Source organism: Paramacrobiotus metropolitanus, unplaced genomic scaffold (genome assembly GCF_019649055.1).
Source record: "Paramacrobiotus metropolitanus isolate TYO unplaced genomic scaffold, Prichtersi_v1.0 Parri_scaffold0000016, whole genome shotgun sequence".
Classification (NCBI taxonomy): Eukaryota; Metazoa; Tardigrada; class Eutardigrada; order Parachela; family Macrobiotidae; genus Paramacrobiotus; species Paramacrobiotus metropolitanus.
Genome location: NW_026570236.1, coordinates 97,722 through 116,833, shown reverse-complemented (window position 1 = coordinate 116,833; position 19,112 = coordinate 97,722). Strand labels below are relative to the sequence as shown.

General features: G+C 41.4%; 2 protein-coding genes across 2 annotated transcripts; one reads left to right on the top strand and one right to left on the bottom strand.

The window, feature by feature from the left end:
- Nucleotides 1–1,838: 1,838 nt before the first annotated feature.
- Nucleotides 1,839–3,081, bottom strand: LOC129585364 (uncharacterized). The gene is made up of 2 exons (XM_055478010.1): nucleotides 2,970–3,081; nucleotides 1,839–2,685 (listed from the first exon to the last, which is right to left on the bottom strand). The coding sequence occupies exon 2, from the start codon at nucleotides 2,629–2,631 to the stop codon at nucleotides 2,218–2,220; it is 414 nt and encodes a 137-aa protein (XP_055333985.1). The 5' UTR covers nucleotides 2,632–2,685; nucleotides 2,970–3,081; the 3' UTR covers nucleotides 1,839–2,217.
- Nucleotides 3,082–4,837: 1,756 nt separating this feature from the next.
- Nucleotides 4,838–19,032, top strand: LOC129585406 (uncharacterized). Its single transcript, XM_055478070.1, is given in 16 exon segments — nucleotides 4,838–4,852; nucleotides 6,093–6,225; nucleotides 7,483–7,695; nucleotides 8,964–9,079; nucleotides 9,483–9,621; nucleotides 9,930–10,344; nucleotides 11,073–11,409; nucleotides 11,412–11,627; nucleotides 12,011–12,272; nucleotides 15,289–15,626; nucleotides 15,888–15,975; nucleotides 16,069–16,108; nucleotides 16,323–16,481; nucleotides 16,916–17,070; nucleotides 17,227–17,378; nucleotides 17,529–19,032. Coding segments are annotated over 16 exon segments (4,170 nt in total). The 3' UTR covers nucleotides 18,921–19,032.
- Nucleotides 19,033–19,112: the final 80 nt, after the last annotated feature.

Genomic DNA, 19,112 nt, shown 5'->3' with positions numbered 1-19,112 from the left:
AAATTCCTCCAAAACTGGAAAGGTCACGAACCCATGAATGATGAGAGCGTGATATTACCGTCTAGATCTGGTGTCGTAGTATCACCAACTGGAGCGGACTGGTTACAGCGAATGCAGGCGGATCCCTTGTGGCGAAATCGGGGGAATGACTACTAGTTTGGTCATGACTACTCAAGAGCAAACCGGGGTAAATATTATGACCTTTTGCTTTTGGATTGTCTTGCGAAAGGGTTCGGATGTGGACTGATTTAACGGTGCGCTTTGTAACTGGTTATGACTGCTGTGGTTGAGTTTCAATTGGGAACTTCAACATAATTCTGTGATTTGTCAGATTTAGTCAACAGTGATGGTTTAAAGAACACCGGTGGTATGGTATCGTATCTGTACAACTAAGCAATCTGGGTGAACCACCTGCAGAGAATTTATTTTTGCACACTGCTTGCTTGAAAACCGTCTCACGTAAAAGTACGAGTATAACTCGCTATTCTTTGTGCAGATTCAGATTAAGTTAGGAGATTTAATCAAACTTTAGTCAGAGAAGGATACGACATTAATATATTAATGCACATGGAAAATGCACAGTATATTAGAGTATACTTGAAGTATGGAAAAGCGCACATTATAGTACAGTATTGTATTGTACATACATACATATATCATAATTCATGGAAAAACGCACAGTATAGTACACAGCTACAAGCCGGAATATCCATTTGGAATGAACAGCTGGTTAACATGTAAGTATATATTTGCATGGGTCTCCATTAGCCTTCTTGTGTGGTGCCCGGCCTATTTCGGCGGCTTGGACGTACCCGGCGACAGCAGTCAAAACCACAGCGATCTGGACGAGAAATTTGCGGATTGAAACCATTTCGGATTGTTTGCAAATTAAAGGCCATCAATAACAAAACTTAAAAATGCGACATCAAGTTGTTGGCTTTTAAAAATTTAAGTGCAATATCATTTGAAACAAATTTTAGGCTTTTATATATCGTTGAGCATTCAGTTAATGCGTTTTGACCGGTCGTTCGTATTTTGCAGGTATTTTCCTTTGTTGGTATATCTATAGTGACCGAGTATTTTAAGCATCGAAGTGTGGTGCCTTTGGGTATTAGTCTTCTGACAATTTCGTGACTGAAACACTACGAGTATATAGTATGTTGTTCTGTAAAATTGCACAAATTTAACGTTCAATAACGACCTCGATAACTGTGCGTTGTTTTTCCTGTTTACCGTCTACATGACGTTTCGCAATTATATGAACGAAAATTTTCAAGAATACTGTCAAAACTTGTTTTCGATACGGCAGTGTAGGTGTCTTTCACAAATTGTATGTCAATGATGAAAGATTATTATTAAAATCAGTTACAGATTTACAATTACGTAAAATACCTAGACCCAGTTGCACCAGCCAATTCAATCACTAAACGTACAACTGTCTATAAGACGCTATTACTTACCCTCACAAAAGTGCATTTAAATTCAACCCTGTGTTGTATTAAAGCGCATTAACAAAGAAATCATCACCTTTCAGGAAAAGAACTACGCTCAACATATGGAAGTGTTGTATTAATCCGCTTTTGTGCATCAGAATAATCTGGTTTGACCTTATCGGGGTTCATACTCGAGGTTACCGTGGCATTATCCGGCACCAGCCAGCAACTGGAGCGGATTGATATTCCCCGCTCAAGAAGAACAACCCCTAAGAATACAATTCACTAACAATATTGTAATATGACATGCTGGTACGGTGACCTTTCGGTACACAACTGGTAAAAATTAATTTCCTGTTGGCCATCACCACAACATATTCTTCCAGTAAGTATTTCTGCGCCCAGTGTAATCATATACAGCCATTACGTCGCACCTTATCCGTTACAAACTTACAACATCGAACAGCAAATTACCAGGAAAGCGGCTTTTTTACAGATAAATCACCGAGCAGAAAGGCTTACTTATTACGATAACACACAAAACAGACGGCATGTTATGTCCAACCCATTACGGAGATGAGGGCCTGCGAATAATCGTAACCCGGGCAACACTGCTGACGTGGGTTGCGGCATAAGCGCGTTGACCTTTCGGCTTTCGGGGTCAGCATTCTCCTTTACCGGCTGCTGGTACGTGAGCGCTTCATCCTCTGCATCCGCCGATTCGCTTCCCGATGTCGTCAAACTTACGTCGCAGCTCCTGCAGGCGGTACAGCCTTAATACCGCTCAGCCTGGCTGCAGTGCCATTGGGATGGAGAAGACGTTTTCGGTTCGCAGCTGCAGTTTGTACGCGGCCGCCGTGTCCTCGGCGTCGTGGATGGGCGCTTGCTCTTTTCTTAGCTCGCGGCGAATCTCTCGCATACGGTCCGGGGATGAACGCAGTAAAGGTAGCGGTATGGTCAGGTATTGCTCCAGTTTATCGGCGTCGGTGATCTGCTGCTTGTAAGCGGCACTTTTCCACAGCTTCCATGTCTGCGCACGGGCTTCGGCGAATTCCTGGCGAATTTTCTGCTCTTCGTCGGGAGTTAGTTGGACTTCAGGGAAGCATGTGACATTGGTGGTGGTCGTTGTGGCGTTGGTGTCGATGAGGAGTGGCGGGATATCGGTATCAACGGGAGCGGAAAGCACAAAAACTCCCATTGATAAACTTAGCAATGCGGTTGTCACAGCAAAAATTTCCACATCATAGAGCACCTGAAATACAGCCTTGCCATGCCAAGTTCGGACAGTTGCATAAAATAAATGTGAAAATACTTTTGTTCGTCCTTGTGTTTCTTTTTTAACACTTTTCTAGTGTAAATTTTTATTGCGGATCTAGCGATACCAAATCTGGAATAATTATTATGACATATCACTAAGCAGATAGGCTGTGGTCGTTTTTAGGGTGCCTATAACTGCCCCTCTAGAAACTTCATGATACTGAATTTTTCAGTGAATTTTTTTGAAAACTGTATAACTGCTCGAATGGTATCCTTTACGCTTCAGCAACTCAGCCCTGCGCGATCGGCCCTAGAGGTGACCCCAACTCAAAGTTCGTCTCCCGTAGACTTGCATGTTACAACACACGTGCCGAAGAACGCGGTTGCCTAGCGCACAAATGTGGAAGATTCGAAGTTAACCGTTTCCACGGATGAAACATGGGTCCAGCAACAAAATTTTAATGAATCGACAATTATCTATCATGAATGCAGGAAGGTGCAAGTGCCGGACAACTGGATGAAGAATCTAACAAAGCGGTCACTATAAAATGTTATGATTGATATCATAATGCGTTGGTACGAAACGCGGGTGTTTTGTGGGAATGAAAACTTAGATTAGACGGACAACCATCCATAAATAAGATTTTATCAAGATTAGACTCCTCCGACGGCTGTACGGCGAGCGCCCGAAAAAGATCATCCTACGTTTTGGAGGTGCCCGCAGGAAGGCTGCAAAGGTCACGTAGTCTTGGTGGAAATCGGGCTGTGTTAGGCGCCGTCCGGAAGAGAAGCTATGAAGAAGCGTTAACCAACAGGCTACGAAAATCTGCTACAAAACTGACGTAATACTAATTAATGGCCATAGTCATTTCAAGTTGTGCTTCAGTATTAGGTATAAAAAGACTTTAGATCAGTTAAGTCTGAGGCGCGAATCATAATGAAAGGTCACGGATGCGAAGTCTCTAGACCGTCATAATTTCAGCATGAAACTCAATATCAACTACAAAAACTTGCAGCGTCCCTTGAAATATTCTTGATCAATAACACATATCTCTCTCGGGATAGTATCGCTTAAATGCGCAGGTTTCTCACAATATTCGTAAGCGTTCGATTTAGTCCTCAGCTGCACTGGTAAGTGCGAAATGATGCCGTGACCACACTTGCTCAGCAGTCAGCACTGCTCAGATTCAGCAGTAATACTTTCTACGCAAGTACAGACTGTAATACATACTATATATCTGTACATGTAGCACACACAAGTGGTCACTCACTAATATTGTTTGGAAAGCTTGGAGTACCAAAGCTGATGCAGTGCTACTGGTATTGTACACTACAAACAGGCACATCATTATTCATTGTGTTCGAGATTACGTTGCTGTATGATGGTCGGTGAAATCGGAAGTGAAGATGGGCAGACAACTCAAGATGTGAATAACAATCCGCTACAAGTAGATCTCTGAAATACTCCACCGGCGACTGCATACGAATCTGAACAACGCTACAATGGTCCATCGAAAAAAATACTGCCGACGTATAACAGGACGACCACTTATTACATGTGCCCATAACTATGTATATGATATACGAATGGGTGCTATGGAACTCTTTTACAAATTGACAAAATTAATAATTCACTTTTATCCCTATAATACAGTAATTTTTTTAAATACAGTATATGCAACAATTTCGCTTGTTTTGATGTAGGTTAGAGTGAAGATTGCTGCATTGTCCCGCGATGCCATTGTCCAATTGTCAGTTGGTTTTATTGTCATCAGAAATGGCCCTCACGGCGCACGTTCACTGTTGCTGATTGGAACAATTTCAACTGACCGGCTATTACGCTATTCATGCGTCAACAACGCACCGGCGCTGGCTGTTATATGTACGATGCAGTGTTGTGTTTTTGCGCGGATTCTGATCAGCTCTGCGGAGATTGATGGACAAGAAAATTACTGCCGGCCATACACTGGTGTGCGGTTATTTTGTGTCCGTGTACACGATACCACGCTTTCCTCATTTACTGGGTAATTGTGCTCATCAAATCCTCAGCTCCTGTCAAGTTTTTGCCGATTTGCGGCATTATCGACAAAAAATACATGCGTCGTGAAACTCTGCGTTTGTAAACGCAGAAGTTGTCGATTGAGAAAATGGCAGCATTTATCGTACGTTTACCTTCGTTTTGAATTTGATGCGGAATCGCTCTGCCAAAACCAACAGGTAAGCTTAAGACAAAAATTTTGCTAAAATTGCGGCACTGAATTATGTTTATAAATTTATTATTGTGTTGGTATATTTTAGGATTTTCCTAAATGTTTTTATAGTTTTTTTATAGTTTATTGAGTAAAGAGATGCAATGGTATATATGCAATTATACAAATTTCTGCGTTCATTTACTAGTTGCATCTGAATTATAAAACTAAATGCGCAATATACATATAATAATACAAGAATATATTATGTAGAAGTATATATACAGTAACTATACACGTTTCTGCGTTTATTTACTAGTTGCATCAGAAAATTAAATGCGTAACGGTTTTACGTGCATAACAGCCAATTTGTTTAACGTTGTAACGTTTCCAATAGTAAATTATTTGTCTTCGCTTGAGTAATAGTTTTGTAATTTCATGTAAAATGCTCGAACAGTTTCGTATTACACACGCTATTTGTCGAATATTTGTTAGCGATATGTGCATAAATTATGCAAGTGCTTTATCAATCCTTAACGTTACACCTTGGCTACACTATCAATATAGGCGATAACAATAAGTCAACAATTAAATGTCCCAATAAATAGGCAATCTTTGTACCGTAATAAACCAGTTGGAAGTTGATAAAGCCGTGAGTATATCACTTTTCAAAAAGAATTCATTGGCCACATACGCAGCATGCGCCGATGAGCCACCGTTACCACAGTATCACTAACAGCAGCTGCGTGAATTATGGCACCATAAAAGCGGATTTAATAAATTCATGCTCCGTTGTAGGTATCAAGAGCGCACTCCTTTCCCTGCGACACAATCTGTATAATACTGACCGTCCGTCGGCGTAATAAATTTTCATAAATCCCCGCCTCAATTTCCAGCCGGGTTGTAAATTGATTGACTGCGCGACACCGCACGAGCCGGTCAGCGGTAGCAACAGCAGCCACCGCGGCAGACCATCGGCTGCTGTTTTTCGTCCCGGCAGTTCAGCGAGCAAAGTGGTGCAACGTGTGTGTACACACTGTATCGCTTTTGCATACAGTGAGATTCTTTTATGTCGAATGCAGTGGAATAAGATTCTATTATCACTCCGGGAATATTATGCATTTTACGGGAATATTTATCCTATTTCTGGTATACTGGACGAGCGTTAGTGGACAGAATCCGCCGGCACCCGGCACCCATGACCCCACGTTAGAAATTCACCGACGGCGATATTGCCGGCGCTGTAATTGGGAGTATTCTGTGTACGCTGGTGTTGACCTGTTGCGGATTTTTTGCCTGGTACTGGTTTTATATGCGGAAGCGTGATGGGAAGATCGATTTCGAAGGTGAGTATATGTGTGTGTATTTTGCGCGGATGCTGTAATGAAAGCAAAGAAACGTGTCGCAATCCTTTGTTAGCCGTGGATTGTTGTCTTTAAACATAGACTTGTTTAATCTTCCTTGTGCGCTTTCTTTTGCCTTCGACCTTGTACGTAACACCGTCCGGTAGTAATCATAATGTGGTCAAGTGTAATTCTGACGATTAATCATAATTTTGTATTGATTTTGGCTACCAATCTGCCCGACAACAATATTACCGCTTTATATGAACTATAAGACAGCCTAAATACGTGGAATATTACCTCACCTGAATGTACTAATGTGAATAAAAATAGCTAGTGTGAATAAAAACACTAGTTTCACTAACATAAAACAAAAATATACCTTATATTTTTTTGGTATTACGTTAACGCGCAGAGCAATAAATCCAAGCTTCTTGCATATCGTGGAAGACGATTCACAGACTTAAGAAAAAAATATTAATCGTTATCAATGTCCATATTATTTGTTATTGCTGCTCGCAGAAGAAGATTTCAAGTCTTTCTTATTTTCGTTTTATCGATGCCAAATTGAACTGGCATAACACGTTTATAGGATAATGCTCCAGTTTATGCGATAGACTGATTAATCACTTGACAATGACCCTGTGTTTCGATAGTGATATTAGTTAATTCATTATATGAATTGATCCCGATTAGATCAGGTTATACAAACAGCAATTGACCAGCGGAGCTCCGTTAGAACTGATTATTTGCTCTATATATTCATCCGTTCAGTTATGTTATTTATATACTTATATACGGTAGCGGATTTTTGTCAAAGTTTTGTGCGGACTGCTTGATCAAATTACTGGTGCATTCAGTTCATTCCGATATTCCGTATATACGAGTACTTATATTAACGAAAACTATTCCAGTTTTCTCGCAGTCAGTTCTGTGCTATCTATACACGTCAAACTGCCATTATGGTACATATACACGGTCGTAGTGAAGTGGCGGTTTGCGAAAAGATATGTGCTATCTGATCTCAGTTTAAACTTACACGCTTGTTAATATTTTTGTGAGAAACAACGAAACTAATAAAATTTCTTCAGAAAATGCTAAACAAAATGCTATGCAGATTAAATTTTCAGCCGAAATGAGTGACCACAGAATGAGCGAACAGTAGAATCATTAGCCGAATTAACTTTTTAATAGCGTACAGTGTACACGATTTTCACGATCGAAACAACCAAACTATTTGCCCTGTTTGTAACTTTGTAGATGCCAGTAGGCCGGGATACCGTGTCAACATGGGAGCGTCAAATGTTACTCGAAAGCATTTAATTACTGACGCCGATGTTGGTGTGGGTAGAAAACACCATGGTCCAACGAAGGCTTATGTCAATGCCGGCTTTCAAGATCCAGACGATGGTCTTCATCTGGTCTACCAGCAAAAGCAGCATAAAGGCCATAAAAACCAAAACCGTACCAAAGGTAAGCTGATATGGTCCTACTAATCGATCTGGTTGTGTTTGCAGTGTTCCGACTTACATTTGCAGACTCCTGTTGCTGTTCAGCGTTATTAAGCTAGAACATCCTCTTTGACTTGCAAAATTGATATACACATTCAATAATCTATCATTTCTCTAAATAGTACTTCATGTAATTTTGTTGGAAAATATATACATACGTAAATTGTTTATAGATATCTGTGCTACAATTACGATAATTGCAGACACTTTGTATAACGCACGTTACTATCGAGAACTCAGTAATCGCAGAATTCAAGTCGAATGCCGTCCGCGTAGAATAAAATTTGTATGCATGGCTATGAGACTGCAAATAATTACAGCGCATTTATCAATTAAATCACTTTTTCACATGCAATGTATTTTTAAAGAGAGCAACATTCTTTATGTCGTAATTTTACGAAGGTACAATTATAGTCTGAGAGCATCAGAATTCGTTTTATCTCCAGCGTGGGTAAGCCGACTATATAGTTCGACATTGCACCGAATAATTGTGTAATTGCCAAACAGTCTTTTAAATTAAAGTGTTACTTTCCTGCGTGGAGTTAATGTGAAATTTATCGGAGCGCGGATGATGATGGCGGCATAATATGGGAACTGTATTGATCCTTGGCCTGTATTTAGCACCATTAGTTGTTCAGGCGTGAGACACCATAAAAAACACACGCACACACAAACAATCTCTAAACACTGACTCCACCCGGCTGTATCAATATACAGACTAGCTTGGAAAATCTGTTAAACCCGCTTGTAAACTGGCGGATGACAGCTGGCTACAAAAATCATCTTAATTGATTAAAAGGATTTTTCTGTTTAATACATCCATATACTACCTGTATAGATATACAGACTGTACATGCCGGTTTTGGATTAGAAGCAAGCCGTACGTAGCCAACAAAATAAATTTAATTTGCATGCGCGTAAATCCGTCACAGCAACTAAAAAATAATAATTATTAATTTCATTTATACGGTACATTCGACAAAAAATTGGATTCGCTACTTCCCAGTCTGCCTGTAACATTAGTTACAATTTTGCCGCTAACAGCACAATTACAGATGTATTGCATACAATGAATTATAATAGTAATGCAAATAAATTGTGCAATGCATACGAATGATGTGGACTTTCTCACAGAATTAAAATTCCATAAATCAAATACTGAGATCACGTCAATTTCCTCGGAAGGAGGATTGTTTATACGATTATTTACACAATGTTGGTATTTTATAGATGGCGGGGAAAGAACGCGCGATCACACTGGAAATGCGCAAACAGCACCGGCCGGAGCGGTGCGCACACAGTCAACATTACACCAACGAGTTCCACAGAAATTCCACTCGAAAAAGGTATGGTCCGTCGGATGTTTGCCTGTACTGCCGTGCAATAAAATGTTCTGAAAATTTAAAATAATTTCGAAAGTGAAAGTTTGCTTTTCTAGAGGTTACGCATGCCAAGCTTTATTGCCCTTCATAGCGTCCGTGGCTTAAAACGCCATTCGTATCACTTATAATATTACTTTTATATCTTCTTTGAATAAAAGCTTTATTAAGATTTTACAGTAACCTTCCAAAAATTTTTACAGTAACCTACAGAAAATTTTTACAAAATGAATGCAGAAAAATATAAACCACGGTACATGTGCACAAATTAAACCGCCTTGGTATTAAATTTTCTGAAACTAAAAACGGATATTGCAGTTTGTAAGCAAGATAAAAAAGCATGCATTATAAAAATAAAACATTATTTCAGGATCGCGTAAAAGTGAAATTACGAGGACACGACTTTACCGGTCTGGGGTTCAACATATGCGGAAATCTGCGCGATGGGATTTATGTTCAAAATGTGTTGCAGAAAGGTCCAGCAGCGGAGTCGGGACTGTTGGAACCCGGTAATTCAATGGGGACACTGCGCAACATTAGATTTAATTAAGGTTTTTCTGTCCCTACTTCAAAATTTTCCCGCACACACCAGACGTATAAAAACTTAAGTTAAAAAATAAAAAAAATTTAAATTTTATTGAGAAATTAATTATTCCATTATTCCATGCACTAATTGCGTTAAGAGGTCAGATTTAACATTTAACACCTGGAATATTATGTAAGATATTTGGTTTGTACGTATATTCCGGTGTTTGGTTAAGTACATGTTCTAATGCAACACTGTTGATTTCGGTGACATCTTGCTGTTTTTTCGCAGGTGATCGCATAATGGACGTTGAAGTGTCTTTCAAGAATATCGTATTTGAAGATGCCCTGACTATTCTAAGCTACGCATCGCCGTACGACGTGACACTGGCCGTCAAAAAGTATGATTTTACAAGGTCATCCGCGGCATCCTCCTCGTCGGCATCGGCCAAATTTAGCCGTCGCAGCTCGAGTTTACAGGCCCGTTCAACGCCGGCCGCAGCCGGGCAGTTTTTCGACGGCATGTCTTTCCCGCTGAAGCGCAGTCAGAGTATTGGTGATCTGGATCAGATCGCCAAACGCGATTCATATTCGTCCGTTGAGAGTAATTCCACGGTCAGCCGTAATGCGGGTCCACAGCATAGCAATCTGCAGCCGGCATCCGCCAGACAAGCGCGAGACACGTCGCCGCAGTCGGCGGTTAGCAGGTACAGATACGAGAGCAACAACACGACGACAATAAAATTACTATTATTATTATTATGCATTCTGAATTCTAGTGTTAACTCGATTTAATTACTGTAATTTGTTTCTGCTTACGGAAGATGTTGATTCTTAACAACTTATGTCGTACGCATGCGTGAATATTTAATGTAAGCTATTTAGCCACCAAAGCACATGTTTAGTGAGCGACATAATGCCTTCTTGCAGGTATAAAATTTTTTTAAATGATACTTGAGAAAAAATTTCTTCCTTCAAAATCCATTTATATTTTCTGCTTGCTGATAAAAACGCGACCCTATAGATGATCGCACGCTTAAAACTGGTACCTAAATCGCATGAAGGCGCGTAACGTTTATTGCTGCTTCTGCTTCGTACGAGTACGTGTACGTGCCGCCGTGTTTCAGTAATCCGCTGGTAAAAATATAACAACTCAAATTTTTTTGTGCTAAACTGAAATTTTAATTTATTCATTTAATTACGAAAACCAAACCATTATAATTTGTAAAGACCTCCCTCACCCTCATTCATTATAGACACTATTTTTCGCTCAGTGCGTCTAACCCGTTGTAATAATAATTATTAATTAATGTTAGTTGGCTTGCTTTAATTTCAGCAGCACTACTGCCAGTTTTGCAAGTAGTGTTAAAATTACTTATATCCTTAGGGTTAACGAAAAGCAACTTTTCATGAATAACTTTTTTTGGATTTCTAGTGTGAGGAACCTCCAGCAGAGTTCTCCCGCCTCTTCCATTCGTCACATCGTCACCCGGCCGGGCCACTACACCAACGGCACCGCCAACGGTCACGGTACCTGGCATTCCCGCGATAGCTCCACCTCCAACAGCCTCCTCCAGCGCCACGAAACCCCCAAAGGGCTTAGTGAGGAGACAGTGACCTTTAGCCGTATCGGCTCGCCCAAGAAGCGCGCTCCGCCACCACCACCCTCGCCTCCGCAGCTCCCCACCCCCTCTCCACCGCACATGGCGCGGCCGTTCAGTTCGGTCAGCACATCCAGTTCATCCGGGATACATCGACAGAGCCGCACTATGCCCGCTCGCGGGTGGATGAGGACGAGCGGCGTTCGTATGAAGAATCATCCATGGTCAAAGAGATCTTCCGGGAGTTGCAGGACCATGACCGGTCGCCTGCGAAACGAATAGTGGATCCCCAGGGAAAACGACCGCTAAGGGAATATCAGACGTTTGAGATGGTCTGGACGGAAGGGTCAGAGTCGGAGACATCGTCGGTGTTGGAAAAAAATACGGATGTAAGACTAAAAACTTTGGAGACATCGGATTACGCAATGCCAGTTTAGTTCTCACGGTTATTTCAATCAGTATATAACTACTCGAGTATGTTTCAAATTATAATATACGAGCATATCGTACTGTAAAGGATAATCGATTGTCGACAAGGCGTAATTTTGAAGTTTGCGGTGTATATCTTAATGCACTCGTATAACACTGGTTTGCAACTGTGCAATGTGCATATAAGACGTTTTGCTCCGCATTTATTAGAAAATTTTTTTAGTTTTACAGATCAGTTAATTAGTACGCTGCACGTATGGGTGGGTATAATTAGATTGTGCATTTAATGTTCCCCGTTAGTTCGTAAATTTACTGTAGACTGTGCATAATTTTTACTACACAGAATCATACACACCGGAACGTGACCCGGCACGAAAGCGCCTTCCCGGCGTCCGACCACACCTACGTCCGGCAAGTATATACGACATATTCCCACCCCATCACCCATCCCGCCGACCATGACGAAGAAGCCTATTCCCCACGATCTCCCCATTTTATCCAAACATCCGGCGGCTCCAAATTAATCCTGCCGGTTAACATGGAGCCCACACCTTCCGTATCGACGCCGACGTCATTTACGTCGGACGAAGAGTCAGGTCCTAGTCGCCAGTATCATAGCAGTCACGCTTACAAAAGTGTCCCGGGGACAGATCCCCTGCCGCACGGAACGCAGTTTACCCAGACAAAACCCCGATCGACTTCGTTAAAATATTGAAAAAAAGCCATTCAGCGCGAAGAGTGTGGATATTTGTCTGTGTGTTTAAATCGTATATTCGAATTTGCTGGTTTGTTTACAAAGTTGAGAGCTTTCTAGTTATTTTTGTGTGAATTGTGCTTGTATTCAAACGTGGACACGTGGTGCAAAAGATTGCATATTTTATGAGATTTGTTTAATTCAGTGGAATTTTTTTATATGTTTCAGCCAGCAATTCAGAGATGACGATATTAATTATACCGGGCTGCTCGTCGACGTTGCCATTCAACAATCAGGCTTACTGCCTGCTACTGTATATATAATATCATTTTTGCATTTGATGTTAAACTATACTGCAAAATTATCAAAAAAGCATCCGTCACTAAATTATACTACGTACATTAATACACAAACCGTTGCAGTTTGTTTCCTGTAAGTGCAATCAAGAAATCTAACGAGAACCAGTATGCATATTCCGTGAAAATCGAAAACCACTTTAATGTATAACAGTGCGCTTTTTTTTGTCCATTTGCAGTGTATTGTTCATGTACAGAATACGTACTGATATTTTCCTCGAATCCCACTGCACTTCAGAGGCGCAATAGCGGGATGCTAACCACTTCAGACGACATAAAAGAGGCAGTTTATGCTTTTCCGACTGTTATAATTTGGCTGACGTACTTTTTTGCTCCGTTATATCATTTTAGCTTAAAGCCGTTTCTAAGTGGATGTGACCTCTTCGCAGACTTCCCATTAACACCAATAATACATATCAACTGCCAGTACAGAGCTTTGTATTTACGGAACGTTATAATTATCTACGTTAGTATTTCAAAACCACCATTATGTGGCAGTTTGTTGTGACAGCCGTATTGCTAAGTTTAGCGCTGGTTCTTTGTGCGCATTCCGCTCCCGTTGACACGGATACGCTAATTCCCATCGACACCAACGCCATAACGGCTAGCACCAATATAACCGGCTTCCCTGAAATCCAGCTAACGCCCGACGAAGAGAAGAAAATTCGCCAGGAATTCGCCGAAGCCCGAGCGCAAACGTGGAAGCTGTGGAAAACTGCCGCTTACAAACAGCAAATCACCGACGCCGATAAACTGGAGCAATACCTGACCATACCGCTGCCTATATTGCGTTTATCCCCGGAACGTATGCGGGAGATTCGCCGCGAGCTAAGAAAGAGCAAGCGCCCATCCACGACGCCGAGGACACGGCCGCGTACAAACTGCAGCTGCGGACCGAAAGCGAGATCGAGCGATTTCTCCATCCCAACGGCACTGCATCCAGACTGAACAGTATCACGGCTGAGCGGCTACAGGAGCTGCGACGGAAGTTTGAAGAGCGGCGGGGAGAGAATCGGCGGATGCAGAAGGAGGAAGCGCTCAAGTATCAGCCGCCAGTGGAGCCGAAAGCTGACCCCGTGAGTCGGGAGCTCAATCAGCTCGGGATTCGTCCCCTGGGCTCGTCGGCATCTTATCCCATGGACCAACCAGTACCTTTACCTACTTTTGGTGGTTGGAAATAGAATGTACCCGTCTGTTCTGTATAACATCGTAATACGTAAACTTTTCTGCAGTTTAATCATCTACTTGTATAAAAAAGCCGCTTTCCTGGTAACGTGTTGCTCACTACTGTAGGGACTGCGTTGCGACGTAATGGCTGTATTATTTTTAATAATAAACACTGATGTGTACGGTATATATGATAACATGAGCGCTGTACAGATATTTTGCCTTGTTTCGTCAGAATTACAAAACTTCCTTGCAGTTATGAGATTAGACAGAAACCCATTAACAGTAAAAAACAAAAAGTAATTAACAAAGAACAAATTTATAAATCTGTTAATCACTAGTCGAAACGAATTTCCCACCAGCGATATGCCAATGCCGAGAAAAAAGTAAACAAATACAACTTAATCCCAGCATTAATCCTTGACAAAAAACGATTAATTCTGCATACATAACAAACACTGTAGAAGATAATCGGGTAATTAGCAAACTTTTCGCTGCATTTGTGAAACTGCTTGGTGGTGATCGTGAATTATAATGTACTCTGTATACGGTGCAGTAGCGTCCGAGATTATGATTATATTAGACAAGCATAATATGCGAATGAATGTACGGGCATTTTTATAAATTATTCTGCGCATCACATCTGTATCTTTCGCCGATAATTCATCAGGTAGAAGCTGTTTACACGTATCCGCAGGCCGAAAACTTCTGAAAGTGAAACGCAATGCACGGTATACAGGTGGTTGACCCGGTCGGATGAGCACCAAGAATCTCAGCAGCATAATAATATTGTTGTTTCTTCCTCAACGGAACTTTTTTATCTTGCAACGGCTTCTTATATACGGATTCTTCAGGTGTGTTCCATTGGCCTTGACCACGAGATCGCATCATACCGGACTGTATTTTATGCGTTAACATTACGGCCGGCAAATTCTCATTTCCTTGATGATGTAAATATCCCAAAAACCGTTTTTATCATTGGCTCTATATCGTCGTTGCGATCAGATACTTCAGTATTATTTTTTCTGACAAAAAGATGCCGGTTTTATTATATTCTGTGGGAATATTGTTATTTCTCAGTTCCTGTTGCCATTTCGTCGACGGTATACGATTGATTGTTCCATAAAATCTTTAATTTCAATTCTTTTTTACTAACATCGATGCTTTTTAAGCCTGAAATGCGTTCCATTCGTATCCGCATATTAAATGTAGTACGAGTACTACTAATTGCTAATAATAACCTGTATATACCGTATACATGTCGCCGCTCCACGTGATGCATAAATTAGTTGCAGTATATTAAAACTGAATTAATTAAAAATCATAAATTTTAAACAATATTATTATATTATTGTTAATTGCAAATAAATAATGGTAATTTAAAATTTATGATAATTGTTGCAGCCCAGTTGTGTTCCAGTCCGAACGGTCTGGGGAAATGCTCGTCCAACGTGTTCACATGTGTCTTTCAAAACGGTTATCCCTACTATTTCAAAGACAACAGTTCATTCGGTGACTGCTCGCATGACGAGTTCTGCTGCGTCAATCTGCCCATCCCGGAAGATGGCAGTTGTTCGCAACGCTGCGGCATTTCCGGTACAGCCCGGCAAAAACAGAATGTCGCCGAGAGCGGCATTAAACTGGATAAAAACTACGACTGGGATCTCATGCTGCAAGCACAAGAACGCAGTTCACGGATCGTCAATGGATCAGATGCCGACAAATACGAATTCTGCTGGCAGGTGGGAAGATGTGTTTTACAAGCTACACCACCGCCGCCACGTGCATGTACAGTATAGTGCACGTGTTAAAGGCGATAAATTACAGCAATCCAGTGCTGCATTATAATAACAACGAAAATGCAGTGAAGCGCATTATGGTAACCAACGGCTAACTTAAAGCATACTTGCTTATCTCCGAGAAAATGTGTACAAAGTAAACAATTATATAATTTTCTTCATGAATATAAGTAAATACTTACGATTAATGGTGGTTAAATTCAGGGCGGGGTTTTTATCGTGGATACGGACCAATTGCAAAATAATTCTGCCACTACAACGCCTATATTTATCGGTGGAGCAAGTCTCGTAGGTAAGACTGGAAGAATTTTTTCTCGACGTCATTTGGTTGATACTTAAAATTAAAGACAGTCACGAACTAAATTTTTGTGATTTTGTTATTTAGCGCAAGATATGGCATTGACTGCTGCCCATGTTCTGCAACCGTAAGTGAATCAAAGCCGGTTTATAAAAATAAAACATTTTAGACAGTTGTGATTCGCATGCGCATGCGAAAATGCGCATGCGCTTCTTATGTTACAAATACAAAAGTATGTTTTAAATAATAAGTTGTTTTACTTTCAGCTAATGTTGCTATCGAAGATATGCAAATTTTAATTAAGCACCGTCAGTTTTAATTTATTTAGTATTCGTTGACAGATTCATCACCGATGCTAACTTCATCATCTTCATGGCGTTTGGTTTTCGCAACATCAGCGATGTGACGAATATTATGAATGCATCAGCAAATTGGGACGAAATACCGGTATTCCGTGTTCCCAACGAAATGGCGTTTCACAGCGGATACAACGACCGGACGTAAGTAAATGCGCACAGCTTATTCGTAAAAAATGTAATTAATAATTTTGATCGCTACATAAAAAAGAGAAACCACTTTCTCTAGCAAATGTCTGTACAGACATTTGCTAGAGAACGTGTAGAACTACATGTAGTTCTTCTGTTTTACAGTACGTTACTAGTAATATAACAAAAAGGCCAGTCCCAACTGATCTGCACATTATTGAACATTTACGTAGTATAAGGGCTTTTGCCAGGCTCACGAGTTAGGATTAGCCTTTATCTCGATTTGCCGTGGTTCAAAATACAAGAAGAAATGATGTTACAATTCCGGCCTGTTTTCATAATTATATAGGCTGGTAGGACTTGCAGAAATTAAATTTTTTTTGTATAGATAGCCAACTTAAATATGAGCAACAGAAAATAAAATAAAATTTTATTGTGTTACTTTGTAGATACGAAAACAATATTGCCATAATTCGTTTTAATCCGATTTCTTGTGACAATGCCAACTTGTGCCCGATTTGCCTCAGCCCGACGCCGGTTAATCCCTTTCAGCCTTGGAAAGGCACCTGTTACGCTTCCGGTTGGGGTGCAACAAATGACGCTAGTAAGCCGGAAAACATAGATAACCTTTTGCTCGTGAGCACAAAAGTAGTGCAGTGTGCAAATGCAGCTTTGACAACAGTGTATGCGTTGGGCTAATTATATATACACATTTCGTTCGCTGCTTACTTTGTTTTCTTATGATTTGAAAATTCGCTAGGTGTTGCACCCATCCTACAGAAACAAGAAATGTCCATTCCGTATCCTCAAGAGTGCCTGAAATCCTTCTTTAAACTGGGATTAAAGAACTACGATCTCCCCACAACTATGCTGTGTGCAGATGCCATTAACCAAAACGGTGGCACGTGTGATGTGAGTGACCTCATATATACAAGACGACTTTGTGTGCCCGGTTATATAATACTGTACAGATGCTACAGATATATTATTGCTACTTGGAAAAGTTTTAGCTTTTTGTGGTTTACCTGTTATTTTTTGCAAAATTTTGACATCATTTTACAGAGGGACGGTGGATCACCGTTGGTGTGCCAGACCAAATACGGCAACTGGGAACTAAGCGGTATTGTTGGGGTGGGTGTTAACCGTTGCCGGCAAGTGGGGGCTCCGACGCTCTTCACCAATGTGGGGTACTATTACGACTGGATCAGTTCCTACTCGAAGGGGACGTACAAGGAGGACGCCACCACCCCACCAACATCCTACTGGACCACGCCCGCATCCCTTAACGACACCACGACGGCCAACCAATCCGACACTGTCACCACGGACACACCAACTACACTCTCAACGGCAGCGACAACGCTCACGACCTCCAGTAGCAAACCCTTTCGATTCCAGTTTAATACACCGAAAGTTTTTATCCCTAAACAGACCGTCTACATCGATCCCCAACAAAAACTGGCGCAAGCGTTTTTCCAAGAGCGAGCAGATAAGCCGACAGATAGTGTGAGAACGGCAGCTACGACAACAGTTGCAGCAACGGTCGCCCCAACAACAGAAGTGTCGACAATGCGCTCACTTTTCTCCATTCTGGTGGGCGGTGAAGGCGATTCATCGAAGAGCACCGAAGTCTCTAAAAACTCATCGGCAATTCGATTATTCTTCCGTCCGGAAATGGGCGGTGTTTTTCGCCGAAAGGTCACGGATGCATCGATTAATAATTCGTCCACGATTGCAGTGTCTGTCGCAACCAATCCAACAACTCAAGCAACGACCAGTACAAAACCCTCGACGACGGTATCAAGCTCCACTGCTTTAACTGCTGCTGCGGCATCTGCCACGACTGCGACGAAGAACAGCGTCACGTCGGCATCCACTGTGCCGGCAACAACCAGCGCAGTCGCAAGTCTCGCAACAACCAGTTCACAAGATACCAAAGAATCACCTGCCAGTGTTAACGAAGTCCCAACAGCGCCACTATTAAAACCACTATCAAACAGCGGTTCCGGTCGTAAAGTAGTGGTCTTCATTCGCCCGGAAGAGAACACCTCGATACTCAAGTTTTTAAGACGGCGATACAAGGATTCCCAGATGTACACCGACGCCACGACAGCAGCATCAGTAGCTAAATTCGCAACAAGTACAGCGTCAACATCGTTGCTGCTAAATACTACAGCTGTAATACCGTCTACTACAGCGAATATAACTTCAGTTATTACGAATACGACGGAAGCGTTAAAGACTAATACGACAATATCTACAACGACCATAGCGTCCACTTCGTCCAGAAGACTGCTGACCTTTGCGCCTAAAGTGACGGTCGCATCATCGACAACTGTCGCACCAGCTGCGGCAAATACCACGATATCCAATGCACCCGTTAATGTGACCGTAACTAGCAATAGGCTTTTATGGAACGTTACCAGACCCAGGGATCCTTCCATAATGTTCTAAGGCTGCGGCAATAATATATGCTAGAAATTGCTTCGGTTTATACTCTTCGTTTGTTGCGATATTTTGTATTTATCTTGCGGACGTTTGAAATGAAATAAACTTGATCGTGTTGGCTCACGTTGCTATAGCCTATAGGTTATTGTTGACAACTTAAAAATGTGTAGTATGTGTTTCCGTGCAAACCAGTACCAT

What these genes read in the sequence shown, in the direction of transcription:
- LOC129585364 (XM_055478010.1), bottom strand. Translation starts at nt 2,631, where the DNA reads ATGGGAGTTTTTGTGCTTTCCGCTCCCGTTGATACCGATATCCCGCCA.